The 18,062-nt window shown below is 42.3% G+C and overlaps 1 protein-coding gene across 6 annotated transcripts in view; it reads right to left on the bottom strand.

The window, feature by feature from the left end:
• The window catches only part of COL22A1 (collagen type XXII alpha 1 chain), a 222,257-nt gene that overhangs the window by 31,575 nt on the left and 172,620 nt on the right, over positions 1–18,062 (bottom strand). For all 6 annotated transcript variants that reach the window (XR_009742416.1, XM_061447681.1, XM_061447685.1 and 3 more), the window contains 6 exons: positions 15,771–15,824; positions 14,126–14,230; positions 13,568–13,612; positions 10,531–10,608; positions 6,885–6,920; positions 6,510–6,563 (listed from right to left, as the gene is read on the bottom strand). Coding sequence is in view for 5 of the 6 variants with exons in the window: in XM_061447681.1 (XP_061303665.1) it covers positions 6,510–6,563; positions 6,885–6,920; positions 10,531–10,608; positions 13,568–13,612; positions 14,126–14,230; positions 15,771–15,824 (372 nt within the window). In the remaining variant the exon portion in view is untranslated. The remainder of the gene's footprint in view (positions 1–6,509; positions 6,564–6,884; positions 6,921–10,530; positions 10,609–13,567; positions 13,613–14,125; positions 14,231–15,770; positions 15,825–18,062) is intronic.

The raw sequence follows: 18,062 nt of genomic DNA, 5'->3' as shown, positions 1-18,062 counted from the left end.
AGCCATTGACCACAACTCTTTGTGTGCGGCCATCCAGCCAGTTCTTTATTCACCGAGTGGTCCATCCATCAAATTGCTGTCTCTCCAATTTGGAGACAAGGATGTCGTGTGGGACAGTGTCGAACTCTTTGCACAAGTCCAGGTTGATGACATCAACTGCTCTACCCCTGTCCATCAGTTCTGGAGCCCCATCATAGAAGGCCACCAAATTGGTCAGGCAGGATTTCCCCTTAGTGAAGCTGTGCTGGCTGTCACCAAGCACCTTGTTGATTTTCATGTGCCTTAGCATGCCTTCCAGGAGAATCTGCTCCAAGATTTTGCCAGGCCCAGAGCTGAGACTGACTGGTCAGTAGTTCCCTGGGCCATCCATTTTCCCTTTCTTGAAAATGGGGGTTATATTTCCCTTTTTCCAGTCATCGGGAACTTCACCTGACTGCCAGGATTTCTCAAATATGATGGCCAGTGGCTTCGCAACTTCATTCACCAGCTCCTTCAGGACCTATGGATGGATCTCATCAGGACCCATGGACTTGTGCATGTTCAGATTTTTAAGATGGTCTCGATCCAGATCCTCTCCTACAGTGCGCCCAAAGTCTTCATTCTCACAGTCCCTGCGTCCGCCTTCCAAGACTTGGGTGGTTTGGTCAGAGCCTTTGCCAGTGAAGACAGAGGCAAAGAAGTCATTCAGAACCTCAGCCTTCTCCAAATCCTGTGCAGCCAGTTCTCCCGAGAGCTTCCTTAGGGGGCCTACGTTCTCCCTAGTGTGTTTTTTATTCGTTATGTACCTGTAGAATCCCTTCCTGTTATCTTTAATACCTCTAGCCAAGTTTAATTCTAAGTGGGACTTAGCTTTCCTAACCTGGTCCCTAGCTTCCGGGACAACATCCCTGTACTCTTCCCATGCCACCTGTCCTTGCTTCCACTTTTTATAAGCCTCATTTTCCATTTGAATTTTCCTCAGGAGCTCCTTATCCATCCAAGGAGGTCTCCTGGCCCTCCTGCTGCACTTCCTTCTGGTTGGGATGCAACACTCCTGAGCTTGCAGCGGGTGATCCTTGAATATCAACCAACAGTCTTGGGCCCCTCTGCCCTCTAGGGCTATATCCCATGGAACCTTCCAAAGCAGGTTCCTGAAGAGGCCAAAGTCTGCTCTTTTGAAGTCCAGGGCAGTGAGCTTGCTGCACGCTCTTCTCCCTGTCCTGAGATCTCAAATTCAAGCATCTCGTGACCGCTGCATCCAAGGCTGCCCTGGAGTGTCACATTTCCAACGAGCCCTTCCCTGTTGGTGAGCACGAAGTCAAGCACGGCACCTCTCCTTGTCAGCTCCTCTATTACTTGCAGAAGGAAGTTGTCTTCCACACAATCGAGGAACCTCCTGGATTGCTTGTGCCAGGCCATACCATCCTTCCAACAGATGTCAGGGTGGTTGAAGTCACCTATGAGAACAAGGGCCTGCGAGTGTGAGGCTTTTCCTATCTGTCTGTGGAGTGCTTCATCCGCAGGTTCTCCTTGATCAGGCGGTCTGTAACAGATCCCCACAGTAATGTCTCCCATAGCTATATCCCCTTTAACCCTGACCCACAAACTCTCTGTGGACTGCTCACCTGTCCCCAGACAGTTCCATACTCTCCAGCCTATCCCTAACATAAAGGGCAACTCCCCCTCCCCGCCTGCCAGGCCTGTCTTTTCTAAAGAGCCTGTAACCTTCCATTCCAACACTCCAGTCATAGGAGCCATCCCACCATGTTTCTGTGATGCCTGTTATACCATACCCCTGTAGACGTGCACACATCTCTAATTCCTCTTGTTTGTTCCCCATGCTACGGGCATTTGTATAGAGGCATCTGAGCCAAGCTCCAACTGAAGCCGGCTCATTGGCTGGAGTGGCTGGGATATCTCTACATCATCCTGGATCAGAAAGCAACACAGAACATACAATTCAAAAATGTCTTTCACGCTGACTATTCATGTAGCTACAAATAAACTGTTTCTACATTAGGGCTTCTGACAGCCTTCTGCTCAGGGATCTGAAACATGACATGGTGCTACCAGTGGAATTTGAGCATTTAAAGAAGATCTATTTGAAGATGAATATAGAAAAGACTTCTTAGTTATGAGAAAACAAGGGAGTGACTAAAACTCAAATCCTGGGAAAGATTTAAGCACAGCTGTGATATCCACATAGTATCAGATTGCCTTGAGACAAAAAAGGATGGACCTATATTCTTGAACACTGTATGTTGTCGATCTGGAGATGTATTTATCAGGTTACAAATGAGACAGGACATTGAATTGAACAAACCAGGTGTAGGATGATGGCACTTCAGAATGTTGCATTATCAGAGAACAGCCAACTGGAAACAGAGTCCAATGTAGAGGAAAGATTTCTGGAGTTAGAAAAGAATGACAACAGGGGGCAATCTGCAAACATTGCTCAGAGCAGAATGAAAGTGCTGGAAGAAAGGCACAGAGGGTATAATTGCACCTGACAAGCTGACTAACAGCAGAGGAAACTAGAAAAGAGAAAGCCAGAAAAAAAATCCATAAAAGAACTTCAGAGAGCCTACCCAAAAAATAATGCATGATAATGAAAAGAAATGCTGCTGATGTGATGAGGTAACATGCACGGATCCAAATAACCAGTGTTGGAAGGCACATAAAGTTTGAACACTTTCAGTAGCTTGCAGCCAACAGTGGCTGGCATTATGCAGAATATCCAGTGAGTGGTACAGCAAAGCAGTGGAGGAAAAAGACGTTAGGAGTGAGGAGGTATAATGTACAGTTCTGCAAAATGTGACATAGAGGAATGGTCTCTAACTGGGGATTGATGGAAGCTGTGCAGATGACATGCTGAAAATTGAGGCTTAGGTAAGTGATGTATGGGAAAATCAAAGAAAGCGTATAAGGAAACCAGTCCTACAGGCTTATGGTGGGGTGGTTCTGTTACAAGACTGAAAATAAAGCTTGAAATGCAATAGCTAAAATAGGTTGCAAGTCCCAGGAATAAAAAGCCAATAGGGGATTTAAAAAATGTGCTCTAGTTTGAGGTGTATGTACCCTAAAACAAACACAAAGGCTTCTTGGAACTATCCTTCTCACTATATGGCAAAATCAATGTCAGAATAGAAATCTCTGCTTTGCAGCTCTCATGGAGGTAATTATGCATCCACAAAGTTTTTTGTAATTATGAAAATTAATGTAGGGGAAGATTAACTTCTTGGTAACACTGGAACCTAGCTATAAATAATTAACATAATTAAAAAATTATTAATTCAAAGTTTATGTTAATTAAAATGATCATAATCAAAATGCAGAAAGAGCCTATTAAATTTGTGCACTCACTGCTAATAGTAGGACAGGAGAATGTCTCATTCAGATTGTTTTCTAATCTATGGGAATTAAATAGGTAGGTTGAACAGAACCATTTTATCTCCTAGCAGACAGAAAGGGGAGAATGGATGCTTCCCCAAAAATGTGCAGTGTAAGCTTAAGGCCAGGGAGTGTCTGCTCCTTTAGAGGTACCTTTTTCAATGCAACAAGGGAAAACGAGGAGGAAGCCATAAATAAGAACATACAGGGACAGAAACCTGACCAACACATAAGGGAGGCAGTGATGGGAACCAAAGCTGGACAGTCACAATAATTGATGAAGACATCTGAGAGTGTAAGGAGGTTTAATCCAGCAAGGTTATCTGATCCGGGATGTTGTCACTTTGGAAACGAAGGCAAAAGGAAGAAATCAGAAACAAAATAAACCAAGATAGAGACCTAACAAGAAACAAACCTTGCAACTCACACTGATTGGATGAGCTATCAAGAAACCACAGTCTGCACTTCCATGAAGATCAAGCTGGACCTAGCACGTGGTAAGATTGTAAACCAGGGGGCTCCTGAACTAGGAGGGGGTGCAGGAATTGATAGAGATGTAGAAATTCATGAGGGAACATGCATAGGAAAAGGAAGCAGTGAGGAACAAGCAGGGGAGTAGACAGACAAGGGTATAAAAGGAGCTGTGTAAATATGTTATAGAATCACAGAATCATAGAACCAACTAGGCTGGAAAAAACCTTTACATCATCATGCCCAGCCACTACCCCAGGACTGTCAAGACCACCACTAAACCATGTCACTGAGGGCCTCATCTACATGGGTTTTGAAAACATCTAGGGACAGTGATTCCATCACTGCCCTGGGAAGCCTGTTCCAAGATCTCATTACCCTGTCTGTCTGTAAAAGGGGCTGGTCAGTGCAATTGTCTGGCTGAGCCGTCCACCTGATCTCTATGATCCTTTCATATCTTCTTATTAATCCTTTCTTAACTATCTTTTAAATCACATTTACATACATTAGGTTATTCTTTGCTCTATTTTTTCCAGATACTCTTAGAAGTGTCTGCTATCCAGGCCCACGAAAAAATTAAATGGAATATAGTTGCAAAGGCTACAGCAAAAAATAAGACACCAAGGCAAGTAATTGAAGCTATTACCACTGAATGGCTTGGGAGTTGCATGGTAAATTCATATTAGCAATTCAAATTGAAGCTTTCCTGATGACATACTGTTTAAATACAACAGAGTACAAAAATGGGCATGCTTCAAAGAATACAGGAACACTACATTGATACACAAGAGTGCAAAAGCAGAACAAAAAATCCTTTGTACTAGTCATAAATGAAAGTGGAGATCAGGAAACTGTAAATGCACGATCTTGTCAAAGTAGGTATCCCTGCTGTTACATCAAGGAATGTTGGAATGTGCCCTGTAGCTGCATTTACACTTCCTGAAATGCAGGCAGAATTGCTTAACAGGCTATCAGTCAGGATACAGAGAGCTCCTAAAGGCCATATTGAGTGCAATTAAAACAGATGGCATAATAAAGGATGCATTTTATCAGTACCATAAGGAATGGTTCTGTTTGGGTAATTTCTGCAGGGAAAGGAAGAGATGTAAAGACTGTAATACTGCTTCTCCAAGAGCTGACCAGCTAATGCTGATCTGAGTAGACCCAGAAAGGGACTCACAAAAGCTGGTTCTGTCACTCTTCTCACACAATACAGTTGTACTAAACCCATCTATTGCAGCTCCTGTTTAAAATGGCTTTATTGAAAATATCAGACATCTGAGACAAAGTAAAGATCTAGAGGCAGTCAGCAGGACACAATCAATCCTGAACCTGTGGCTGCTCAGGGACACAGGGTGATGAAAGCAAAGAACCATTTCTGCTATCATAGGAAGATATTATGGCCAGGGATACTCTGGCCGTAATAATTTGTATTGTGATAAAGTAAGTGGGAAGAAAACTAGGCCTTCTTCTCCAGACATTCAGGGCGAAAGGCTATCCATCCCATGGGAATGTACACCCTTCAAGGCAGCTGATGTACATCATTAAAGCAACACTAGGGCTCAAAAGCACTTTGCATGGACTTTGTGAAAACTGATACCATTTCAGATATAGAATCATAGAATGCCTTGGGTTGGAAAGGACCTGAAGATCGTCCAGTTCCAATCCCTTGTCATGAGCAGGAATGCCTTACACTAGACCATGTAGCCCAAGGCTCTGTCCAATCTGGCTTTGAACACTGCCAGGGATGGAGCATTTACCACTTCTTTGGGCAACCTGTGCCAGTGCCTCACCACCCTCACAGTAAAGAACATCTTTACTGTAAAACCTGAACTTTTCCTCCTTTTGTTTGTGCCCATTACTCCTTGTAATGATGTGTTATGATGCATGACAGCATCACAAAGAAGCTCTGAGAAAAACTACAAAAGCCTACTGCCTCCTTCCTACAGCAATCCCTCAACAGGCACAAATCCAAAGAGCAAGCCTTTCAAACTCTTCAGAGCCTCCTAGTTGGTTTTAATCCAGGACTGGTTTCCACATCACAGAGCTGGCTGACCAGCAGAGTTTAAAACACTCCTCTTTTTGATTCCACACTGCGACAAAACCAAGCAGCGAGACGGGTCAACTTTCCAGCTGGGTGCCTGCCACGTTTCTCTATATCCCTCAGCTCCATGACTCACCCACTGAGATGGCACAAGTGAGAACAATGCACCAAGAGGTTAAAATGTCAGTTCTCGTGCACAGTTGCAGCAGCAAAATGAACTCACACAGAGTTTTTTAACAGCTGTGGCCCAGTTTTCATAGAAATATTATAGGTTACTTAGCAGCTTCCAAGAAGTTCCTAGACAGCTTAAATTTTAACCTTTCCCAGTGTGGGATTGTTCCCCAGTGTATGCTGCCAAGTCCCATCTCTAGTGTCATTTAAAAGTGGTTCACTGGTAAAGATCACCACTTTCCTTGAGACAACCCTCCTTAGCCTAACTGCGTTTCTCCCTGACATTCTAACCTGTAAGAGCTTATGTGAATCATCTCCCTTCTACCATCCTAGTAATACTTAATGGCTGCAGTTGAGTAGGAGCTCAATTTTTAGGGAAATCAGATTTTCTAATTAGAAATTAGATTTGAGCACTGTCAGATTTCTTGAGCACTTACACTTTTAGTTTACTTACATCCTGGCCAGGCGGGCCCTGTGGTCCAGGGATACCAGGTACACCACGGGGACCCTTGTAGGGAGAGAACAGTAAGGACAGCAGTAGTTATTAAGAGTTAAACTCATTCTTTCTTTTTGCAGGACTATTAAAGGCAAGGAAAAGTTGTCACCATGCCAAGAGTCCCAGTCAGCTCTTTCTCACAACTCAATATAGCAGACAAGTAGTTGCTAATGTACAAGAGAAGTCCTTTTAAGGGTCACGCAAACTGTGAGCCTACCATCCTTGGGCAAGGAGAAACTAACCATGCCTTCATCAAATAACAGGCAGAAATGCAATTAGTGGGGTTGTCCCTTCCCCACAAAATCTGGGTGTAGTTAGAAAGACATACTGTACCAATGACCCTTTGTCTCCTGGAGGTCCCACTGGGCCCTGCAAACAGAAAAGACACAGATATCAAAACACTGAAAATGCTGATGAGGCTGGGTCCTGAAGCACCAACATAAAATTGGAGTAGTGAGGAAAAAGAGAAAGTCTGACAGGCTGCTCACATAGACATTGTTGGGGTGTAGAATACTCACAACAGGATGTTTAAAGGAATGTCAAAGGCAGAGTGAGAAAGAAAGAGAGAAAAAGGGACCAGAGGGGTCAGCTGTATGCTAACATGGTACTTGTCTGCCTGAGCCCTGTACTAAATCACCGCAGACATAGAATACCTGAGGTTGGAAGGGACCCACAAGGATCATTGTGTCCAACTCCCTGCTTCTTGCAGGACTGCCTAAATCTAAACCATATGACTAAGAGCATCATTCAGATGGTCCTTGAACTCTGACAGGCTTGGTGCTGTGACCACTTCCCTAGGGTGACTGGCTGCCCTTTCAGTGAAGAACCTTTTCCCAGTGTCCAATTTGAACTTCCCTTGGTGCAGCTTCATTTGATTTTTTCACAGCCTATGGCTGATCACCAGAGAGAGGAGAACAGCACCTCCTCCTACACTACCCTCCTTGAGCCCTGGGGAACCCCACCAGTGACTGGCCACCAGCCTGATGTAACCCCATTTACTGTATTCACATTAAATCCTGTTTGTAACATGCTTGGGCATGGGTGAGATCAGGAATCCGAGTCTGGGTCGTTGAATATTAGTGGGCCTGAAACCACATGAACTGGCAAGGACGAGAGGTCTGGGTGTCAGCAGCTGGAGGACATTAGGATGCAGAGGCCTGAGTACTGGGAAAGTAGGTGTCCAGGACCAGCTGCTGGAAAGATCCACATTTCATTTTTATATATCCCAACAGTGGCTTTCAAATCTCATCAGCCAGGTAGAGGAGAAGAGGGATTGAGACATTCTTGATCATGTTTCTGAGAGTGCTGTTTAGGTTTATGTGAGTGTTCAAAAAGCATTGTCCTCTGCTTTGGTCTGCGTAGCTGCACACTTATGTGTGTGCATTGCATGTACATATGCCCATTGACACTACGTGCTTAGCAGCACTACTGGCTGGACCTGAGGATGTAGAAACACAGCACCTTCACATCTGTTGGGCTGGGACAGGCCAGTTCCCCCAGGTCCTGAAGACCACTGTAATCTGTGACCTCTAACAAAAGGAAAAGCATCCCACAGGACCTTTGTGCCCTTAAATAAGGTCAAAGTAGGGAGTGCAGTGGACCTGCATATGCTGTTTGTTGGGGATGTGATTTAAAAAGGTGTAGCCAAGTAGAGTGGGCCACTAGAAGGTATCCACTTCTATAGGGACAACACAGAAGTGATGGAATATCCATATCCAGCATGGATGAGTCAAATACACCCAAAAAAAAGGCTTGACTTCACATCTCTGGCTTTGTGTTTGAATAAATTGTCTCACACCAAGACTTTTCAACCTTTGGTTTCTATTTCAGGCACATTAATTCACTAATCCTCATACAGTCCTCCATGCAAGACACCTTAATGCTCTGCTTAAGCAAAGACTAAATACATAATTCTGAACCCATAGTAATATGAACAGGGCAAGGCAGAACAAGAGCAAAACCCTTTTACTTACGCAGCACACACCTCCATTAGGCAGCTTCAGCATAAGCATATGAATTCACCCTATTTCTCTTCTTCTGGTTCAGAGGGAAGAACACACTCTGCTAATACTCAGTTTATGGCTCAGTGTTATGCAACTGAATACTTTAGCAGACAAAGTAAGAAAATCATCATCTGTATGTACCTTCTGTGCAGGAGCAAAGCCCAAGAGGAGTTAAAGGGCACAGGAGGAAACAGGGCGAGAACTCTAATTAAAAAGAGTTGCTGCCTCTCAGCTCTGCAGCTGAAAGTATTATACACACAATGTTTCCACATTGCTAAAAAGGGTACAGGCTGACACCTTTAATTCAGTATGTGATATGCACTGAAGCAGCTCTACTGACTTTACTCCTTTTCTTCTATGGGACTCAGTCTTCGTTAAAGCCTGATATATTCAAGGTTATACAATGGTTTCCAGATTCCAGACTCTTTGCAGTGGAGTTGAGGTTATGTTGAATCTACAGTGGAGAAAACCACCGTAATAGTTGTTGAAAAATGTATTTAGGGAAGCAGATTACATAAATAAAGACAAATCGATCAGGAAAGTGTGATGTGGAGGTGGCTACTTATCCTAAAAGTGGTCAAACAATGATGACTCACAAAAAAGGTGACCTTCTGGTGTGAGACAAGCAATATTTATATTTGGTATCAAATTCTTAGTCATTCATGTTCATAAATGAGCAGATGCTTAGGCCCTAATGAAGAATAACTTTGTCATCTAGTGTACATCAGGATGCAGAAGTGAACTCATCTACCCCTGCACTGAATGTGAGAACCAGTAATTAAAAGCAGCTCACAAGCTAGTGACTTTCAAACAAGCCAAATACTCATTTGCTAATCTCTTTTTAATATTAATGACTGAACATTCAGAAATGCAAGAACATCACTGCTCCTTAGATAAATCATAACAAATAGCACTCAGCAAATCTTCAGTCATTGGTAACTGTGAGGACCATGAAGGCCATGATAGAGTCATAATGCAAAACATGACTGACCCGGTCTGCTTTACTTGATATAGTATTTAGCTTGGTAAAAGCAAATATGAAGTGGAAACCTAGCTCAGAAAACTAGATTTGTCAACCAGGATTACACAGCAATATGACATCATTTTAAAGGTAATTTCCTGTACTAATTGGGAAACTTGTATCTAGATAACCAGAGCATGAAAACATTGACTGTGATTGGTACGTATCATGGTGTGTACAACGGGTTGCGAAAGAATGCAAGGTCTCAGATACTACCTAACAGTTACAGCTACGAATAAAGTTTGATTCCTCCTAAACATCTCACTTGCAAATTCAGAGCACATCTGGAGGTCTCTGAGCAGGGCTCAGTCAGAGCACTCCCAAACCCCCCTCATCTCAAAAGGAGTTGTACATGATAAGAACTGAAGCGATCAAAGCCCAGCAATATGAAAATCCAAACTTTCCATAGCAGAATCCCAGAGAGAGGGACCAGAGATGAGGCCAGATCTGGATGTTTTGGGGGAAATTATGGGGACCCTTGTCCTCTTGGAATGCAGCAGTTTAAGCAACCAGATCTTGTATTCCCCATCAGTGCTGACTATGTCACTGATGTGGGCATGTGTGTCACACTCATCATTTCAAATAAGGTGACAGCAAGGTTCTGTCTGCCCAGTAGACCAGACCTGCTGGCTCAGCACAGATCTCAACTCGCATCCACAGCCAATGTGTCAAGATGACACAGAAAAGTCAGGAGTAACAGCCAGAGTGATATCAATTGCTCCTATAGCACTTTTCTGCCTTTCAACCAAATATGAACGCATCAAGAGCTCTCACAGCAGACGTGTAGACATCTGAGCCACAAATGGCAGCTTCTCGACTAGTTTGCCATTTGCATCTTCAAAGGGTGAAACGTCCAACATGCTCTTGGCACAGCTGAGCACAGGCAACGTGTTCCCGAGGTGATGATAGATAAGTTCTTGCCTTGATACAGATTGCAGCAGGACCTGGTACTTACAGGGGGTCCAGCCAGCCCAACTCCTGGAGCACCTCTGTCTCCTGGCTGTCCAGGGAGGCCGGGAGGTCCCCTCTCACCCTGAAACAAAGAAAGGAGTTAAGAGCTTTGTGCACTGTTGGGAACACATAGAACCACAGAATAGTTTGGTGGACCTTCAAAGTTCATCTAGTCCAACCCCCTGCAATGAGCATGGACATCTTCATGTAGATCAGGTTGCCCAGAGTCACATCCAGCCTGGCCTTGAATGTCTTCAGGGATGGCACATCCACTTCCTCTTTGGGCAACCTGTGCAAGTGTTTTACCACCCCATTGTAAAGAATGTTTTTTTCATTACATATAGCTTGAATCTCCACTCTTTTAGTTTCAAACCATCACCCCTCATCTAAAACCACCACCCCTCATCCCATCACAACAGACCCCGCTAAAAGGTCTCTCCCCATCTTTCTTATAGGCCTATTTTAAGTACTGAAATGCAGTCAAGTTCCTCAACAAACATAACACTGATACATCCTGACCTGATCCTGCCCACAGAGGAACCATATCAGGTTGTGGCAGCATGGCGATATGGTGACAGATAACGTGTGACAGTTACTGTCATATCATGCCAAGAAAATTGCCCCCTCCCTTTACAGACCTCCAGACCACCTCTGTGAGCACTCAGACAATGTCAGTGTGTGCCACATCACATAACAGAGTGGGAACACAACCTCTACAAGTATTTTATTTTAGTGCATAACATCCAATTTCCTACAATTCCCTCTGCCTGCAGACTATTAGGTACCTTCCTCAGCCTGGGGAAATCCTAAGTACCGTACTGTGCTTTTCTTTCTTTCAGTGGTAGATGGCTAACCTGCAAACACTGTTTAATATTTAGAATCATAAAATCAACTAGGTTGAAAAAGACCTTTAAGATCATTAAGTCCAACCTTTACCCCAGGACTGCCAAGTACACCAGTAACTCATGTCACTGAGGGCCACATCTACACGCCTATCTAGGGACAGTGATTCCACCACTGGCCTGGGCAGCCTGTTATAATCATCCTTTTGGGGAAGAAATTGTTCATAATCTCTGGTCTAAATGTCCCCTGATGCAACTTGAGGTTATTTCCTTGTGTCCTATCACTTGTTACTGACCCCACCTCACTACAATCTCCTCTCAGGCAGTTGTAGGGAGTAATAAGGTCCCCCCTGAGCCTTCTCTTCTCCACACTACCCCCCCCCCCCCCCAGGTCCCTCAGCCATTCCCCATCACACCTGTGCTCCAGGCCCTGCACCAGCTCTGTTCCCCTTCTCTGGACCAGCTCCAGCACCTCAATGTCTCTCTTGTATTCTAGGTGTGGCCTCACCAGTGCCAAAAATTTATCCATGGAAGAAAGAATTAGGAATGTTTGGTTACATCTTAATGGTCTCCTTTCTTTTACCAACATAGGCCTGCCCACAGAAGTGTATGATCAGTTCTGGGGGTAAAAAAAATAATCATCAGTTCTACCATTGTCTCCAGAGGACTATGCTGCAAAAGGAGAGAACTCCTTTCTAGAAAGAAGGATTTTCAATAGTAAAACCTGCAGAGCACAGAAAACTACTTGGCACTGGCACTGTTTAAAGGACATCGTAGTTGGAGGGCTAAGAAAGAATTCAGTTGCAATACTTAAATTTGAAGTCTGTTCTCTTGTAATCAAGTAAGATTTTTGTGGACTGTATTGCAGTTGTGAGATTTGGTCTCATGTTGGCAGTAGATTTATAACAATGAATCTTATTCATGTTATTTATTGTTATGCTATTTCCAATTATATAGAAGCATGATAGAAAAATCATTACCCATGGATTCTGTCCACCCAAAGTTCAATCTGTAATACTTCCTATTTTTTTCCTTTTCTTTATTTCTTCTTAAACTAATCTTATATTACAAAGAAACAATGATTCAAGGAGGGTGAAAGAAAACATATCCTGATTACTTCAAACACTCCAGCAGATTCTTTTGCTCTATTTTATTGAAGAACATAATTTCAATACAAAAAGTTCAATAACATTTGCCCATGCACAATTAAGATTTCTTCCATCTTGTGTTGATATTGAATAAGGTATTTCATGAGGTTGTTTTAAGTGGTTTTTTTCTGACTTTAATGTTAATTCTCAGCCTATTATTGTGTGTGTGTGTTCTGAACTCTCAAAAGATATATACAACTGACAATAATGCTTTTATACAGAATGAAGCAAAATGAAAGCATTTCATAGCAGTCTGGTTATTTCAAATATACAGGACCACAATGGACCTAATCTCCTACTGCAATATTCCTATTAATATCATTTATAGAATCAGTTTCTATATCCCATTCTTCTTCCAATCCAGATGAGGACACAGTCATTTCAAAGAGGAGAATTTCTAACTTGTCTGATTGAAGGTTCAAGCAGAAACCAGATACTCCCAGCAGCAAAGGTTTTTGCTGTTCTATTCCTTTCTCTATTTGCTGTGTACTTATAAGGGAATAAAGATCACTTTCAGCTGGAAAAATTAGTGTCATTAACATCATCAACTATGTAGTCTTTGCCTTAACTACAAAACATGAGGGCAATCCAGGACTATCTGGTCCCATTGGAAAACAATTCACATCTCCCTTGGAGACAGATGAGTGCTATGGAGGAGTGCCCTTTATGGAGCTGACAAGCAGTCTCAAGAGTAGATCATCCTTTAGCTACGCAATGTCTCTCTAGCTGTGGGGATTAGAGGTCTCCAGTCACAGATTCCCTTAAAAAGGGTGCATTGAGCCCTTAGTCTGTGTTGAACCCATATAATGCTGGAAGGATTTTTAAATGTGGATAGTGAACATAGCTAATTCATATCTTAATGATCTTACATCTACATTAATAAAGAAATCTTTAATAAAGAAAGGAACTTCCTAAAAGGCTGGAAGTGCACTTTTGAGCGGCAGCTTCGCAAATTCTTATTTTCCTGTGAAAACAGGACATGTTTTCATCATAATTTTTTCTTCAGTTCCAGCAATTGAGAGAGCCAGTCCACAATAAAGTCCATGCTCACCTTGTGTCCAAAGGGTCCTGGCAAGCCTGGAGGGCCTCTTTGCCCCTAAAGTGACAGAATCAAAACCAGAAAACAGTTACCATGCAGCCAAACAGGAGCCTGGACTTTGACACAGTCAAGGCAAAAAGCATCCCCACCAACACCCTCCTTATATCATACTGTCCTGCTGACATTTTACTGATAACATGTAAGCAAATTAAATAATCTGCTAACTCGGCTAGAATTAAATGATTTTAGGGAACTGCCTATCAAGCTAATCTTTACTGGTCCCAAAGACAACGGCTACTCCTTGTGGAGGTCTCCATTTTCAATGGCCACCATCGCACACTAAAGGAGATTTAACGTTCAGAAATACAGCTTCAATTCTTTCTGCCTTTTTGGATGTAGGTTTGTGATCTGCAGCATTTTTGCACAGCCAGGTCCTTTGTATCTTCAGGTAGACAGCCTGTGATGACTTGTGACAATGCAAGCAAACACTATCACAAATTCAGTGTTCTGCAGAAGTCATGCTTACCTATCGCATACTACTCAAGCACAAAGCTTGCCAGCAGTACTTACCTGCTCTCCATCTTTACCCTTACCAGGTAAACCCGGCTCCCCAGCACGCCCTGGCTCACCAGCCGGACCAGGTAAACCCATTTTTCCTTCTTTTCCAGGATCACCCTAAAGAAGACAATTCAGCAAAACAGTAGCATACATAAATCATTCAGGTCTTTCATTGGGACTGAAATATACACATTTTTCAAGCCTTCTCATCTGAATTTTTCTTGGCATCATAGGAAGCCTGTTTTACAGGAAGTCTTTTCCTACAGTAATCTCAAGGCATGAGTAGTTTTCCTTAAGGAAAGTAAAATGAAACTTCAAAATGCTTGAGGAATGAGCTATATGTGACAGTGTGCTTCCCCCCCCACTGCAAAGCAGGGTTTATATCCTATAACCCTGCTTAAATGATAACCGCCAATGGCAATTGTAAGGGATGCATCCAGCTGAAAGTGGAGAGAGATAACAATACAATAGCCAAGGGTTAATTTGAACAACGCACCCACCTAACCAAGTGCTTGTCAATGTCTGACTCCAGCTAAATTTGGAAGAAACTAACATCTGAAACTGATATGCAAATATGGCAATCATTTTACTCTATAGATAGTGGGCAGCACAGAATTCATTCCTGCACAGCACCGGGCTGCATGCCAAGATCTCCCCCTGAGTAGGAACACCTCTCAAGTTTGCTCCTCTGAGGAGTTAAGGATGCAAGAGGATCCTTTCTGAACCTCATAACTCAGTGGCAAGGTCTCCCTGACAGTTTTGTTTGACACTGCTCTCTATGCAGTAAATAAACTTGTCATCAAATCTTGTTAAACCACCATCACATTTATCACTGAACTTTGTTAGCTTGCTGTCTTATATCAATAAAATATATTGTTATTTCTTGTGAGCAAAGCACATGACTCCATCTACCACAGTATATGAGAGAGCCCTTGGTCCACACATGACTCTGTGGTAGATCTCAGTAATCTGGAAGATGATTTGACTTAATAGGCTGGGATTCATCCCCTTTTAAACTCCTTAAGTATGCATTACGAGGCTGTATTTCTGATTAACCATTCCTATACCAGCAAACAAGGGTCAGGACACCAGCATGCTGGGCTCTGCAATGTATAAGTAAATGACAAACCCCTGACCTCAGAAAGCTCATTGTCTAGCTATGAGGTGTGACATAACAGTTAGGCTAGGCAGGCAAAAAGTAAGAAAGAATGCATTAGAAAGTTAAACTAATGATTCAGTTACAACAGCTTATCAGGAAAGCAGAAATCTCAGTTTCCTAACCATAAAAACAAGTTTTTCTTCCAGCTTTGGGTTACAGTGATGAACAGGAGGTATTTAAATCACCAAACCCCTGCTCCTATCAGGTGATGAAAACAGCAGATCACCATTACAAAATGTGCAGCAGTGGCTTCACTAAATCCAGTTGCATCTCAGTGGTTTTATTAAGTAAATTATAAAGCTGCAGCAGGGTGAAAACTCTATAGCATGTGTAATAGAGGAGGTCAGACAAAATGATCTAATGAGCCCATGTGGCTTAACCATCCACTAACATAATTTCCCAGTCCAGACTGCTTCTCTCGCAGGCTACTTAAAATCACAGAATCAGAGGATAATGCCCAAGAAGCAAACAAAGTAATTAATGAAAGAACAAACTCACCTTTTCCCCTTTTTCTCCTTCTTTTCCTGGTAGCCCTGGGTGTCCAGGCACACCCTGGAGAGAAAAGAACTTTAAAGCTTAAAACTTTCTTTTTAGGCAGTGTTTGATGCTAAAGCAACTGGATTGACCTGTGGGGTTAGTACACCCAATAGGATTAATATCAGTTTTACATTTTCCAGTACAGGCAACCTGTAATCCAGAGAATACCACAAAAAGCTGTGTACCAAGTCCTTAAAGGGTTGTTTTTTTTTATTTTCAGTATAAAAAGGAACTGAAAAGCAAAAGCAGAAATTGAGCTAATCCCAGATTTGTGCATTCTCCTTCTACCTATAACCACATTTTTTCAGTCCACGAAATCCTCAGCAGCTCCTAATCCATTACCAACAAACTCCCAATCAAAACCTCTGTATCAGACATGCCCAAAGTCTCACAATAGTGTTTTTCTTATGGTTACTGCTTTCCAAAACTATACACTGTAAAACAGCTATTTCATTTTACCTCTATTTCAGTTTTTAATCCTTTTCACAGCCTGGCAAATCTCAAAGGATTCCTTGTCAAAATATAGATGATGTAGATCTCTAAGTTAAATCCTGTAACTTCTTAACTCACCAAAACACAGTATGGAGTGGTACTCCATTTTAAGATGTGAAATGATGTCCTGGCACCAGTGCAATTGGATTGACCTCCTGTAACGCATGGGACCCCAGCTGAGAGTTGATTCCCACTCATGACTCAGAGACATAACAAAGTATAGGTTTTGTCACAGTGTATTCAGCAGAGTATATATGTCTGTGTTCCTTGTGACAACAGTGAGATCATGAGACACTGCATGGCCCCGTGAGTAAACACCTATAGAGATGGCATAAAGGCAATTGTTTTTCTACAGGTATAAAAGCAGGACCCCCTTGTAGCTGATTCCAAGGCCTCACCTATGGGTGGATGCACCACATAGGAACTTTCCCAGTCACCCGAGACTCCTGGCATTGGCTGCAATGGGGCTTCCTAGCTGGAACTGTGGGCCTGGATGATGATTCAGTGGTGATTGGCGATGCATTTCTTCTTAACCTCGGTTCTTTTTACACAGTAATGATTTGAAGCATTGCTAATTTCCCTCTGTACTTTACTGATACATATATATCTGATTTGCTTTATTGTACTTATTTACTGTATGTAGACATATACCCAATTTGCCTTAGAGTGCTTGTTTGCTTTAGTATGTTAGTATGCTTGGTTCAATAAACTACCCATGTTATACAGCTAGTGTATGGCTGCTTTTTTGCATACCCTGCCTGTCAGCAAAACACCTCTTCAGGATGGATGCAATAATTATTTTCCTTTCTGTACCAGTAAAGATTATTTCCAGCTATATTAGCTTTTACAGATAATATATTGGGATCACTGGTATAGAAGTTTGCTTAAATGAATATGAAATTGAAAATGGTCTTCACTTTCAATATCATCTTTCAGTTTGAAATTTAATCACTGTATGAATACAATCAAATTTATCTTAATTAGCAGAAAGGCAATTTAAGATTTCTTGTATTGCCCAGGCAATAAACTCTGCCTTAAGGAGCCCTTTGTGCTAAACCACTGTGCCTGAATACATTAGAAGATGGGGTCTAACTGCTGTTTTTCACTTACTTGCATGTAAACAAAGAAAACCCCCAGGTACTAGAAAGAAAATTACACTGGTGAACAGTGAGTAGATTAGTCCAAAGATTTTTTTGCAGAGATGAAAAGCTCTATCAACTTAGCAATGATGACGATCACTTACTGAGGTAAGGACACCGTATCAATTTCAAGGTTTTGATTGCAGGACCAAATACTTACATGCTTTCATAATAAAAATGGATGTTTACCATGCAATTTTTATATCAAGAAGTCACATTTTCAAAAGGACAGGAAAAATGAAAATAAGGCAAAGGAAACAAACCCAAGACAATAAATATTGCAACTTTTCTCTTGAAGACCTGCCAGCAAAAATCACTTTTAACCATTTGGTGAGGAATGAAGCAGCTCCATGCCTCCCTCTTGTTACACAGAATCACAGAATCAGCTAGGATGGAAAAGACCTTTAAGATCATCAAGTCCAACCATTACCCCAAGACTGCCAAGACCACCACTAAGGCCTATCACTGGGGGCCTCATCTACACAAATGAGTATGAGAATATGATTCATGGATACACCATTCCCAGGTGTCTCATTTCAATTCAACCATAAAAACAGTGTAATGAAACACAGCCTTTTGAACCTGATAATAAACCCTGTGGAAGGGAAAACTAAATATACTT

The sequence above is a fragment of the Pezoporus flaviventris genome, unplaced genomic scaffold, assembly GCF_033815535.1.
Source record: "Pezoporus flaviventris isolate CSIRO_AGI_PZ_B2104156 unplaced genomic scaffold, CSIRO_AGI_Pfla_v1 ptg000007l, whole genome shotgun sequence".
NCBI lineage: Eukaryota > Metazoa > Chordata > Aves > Psittaciformes > Psittacidae > Pezoporus > Pezoporus flaviventris.
The sequence above is the reverse complement of the archived record's forward strand: the minus strand, read 5'-3'. Positions and strand labels throughout refer to the sequence as shown.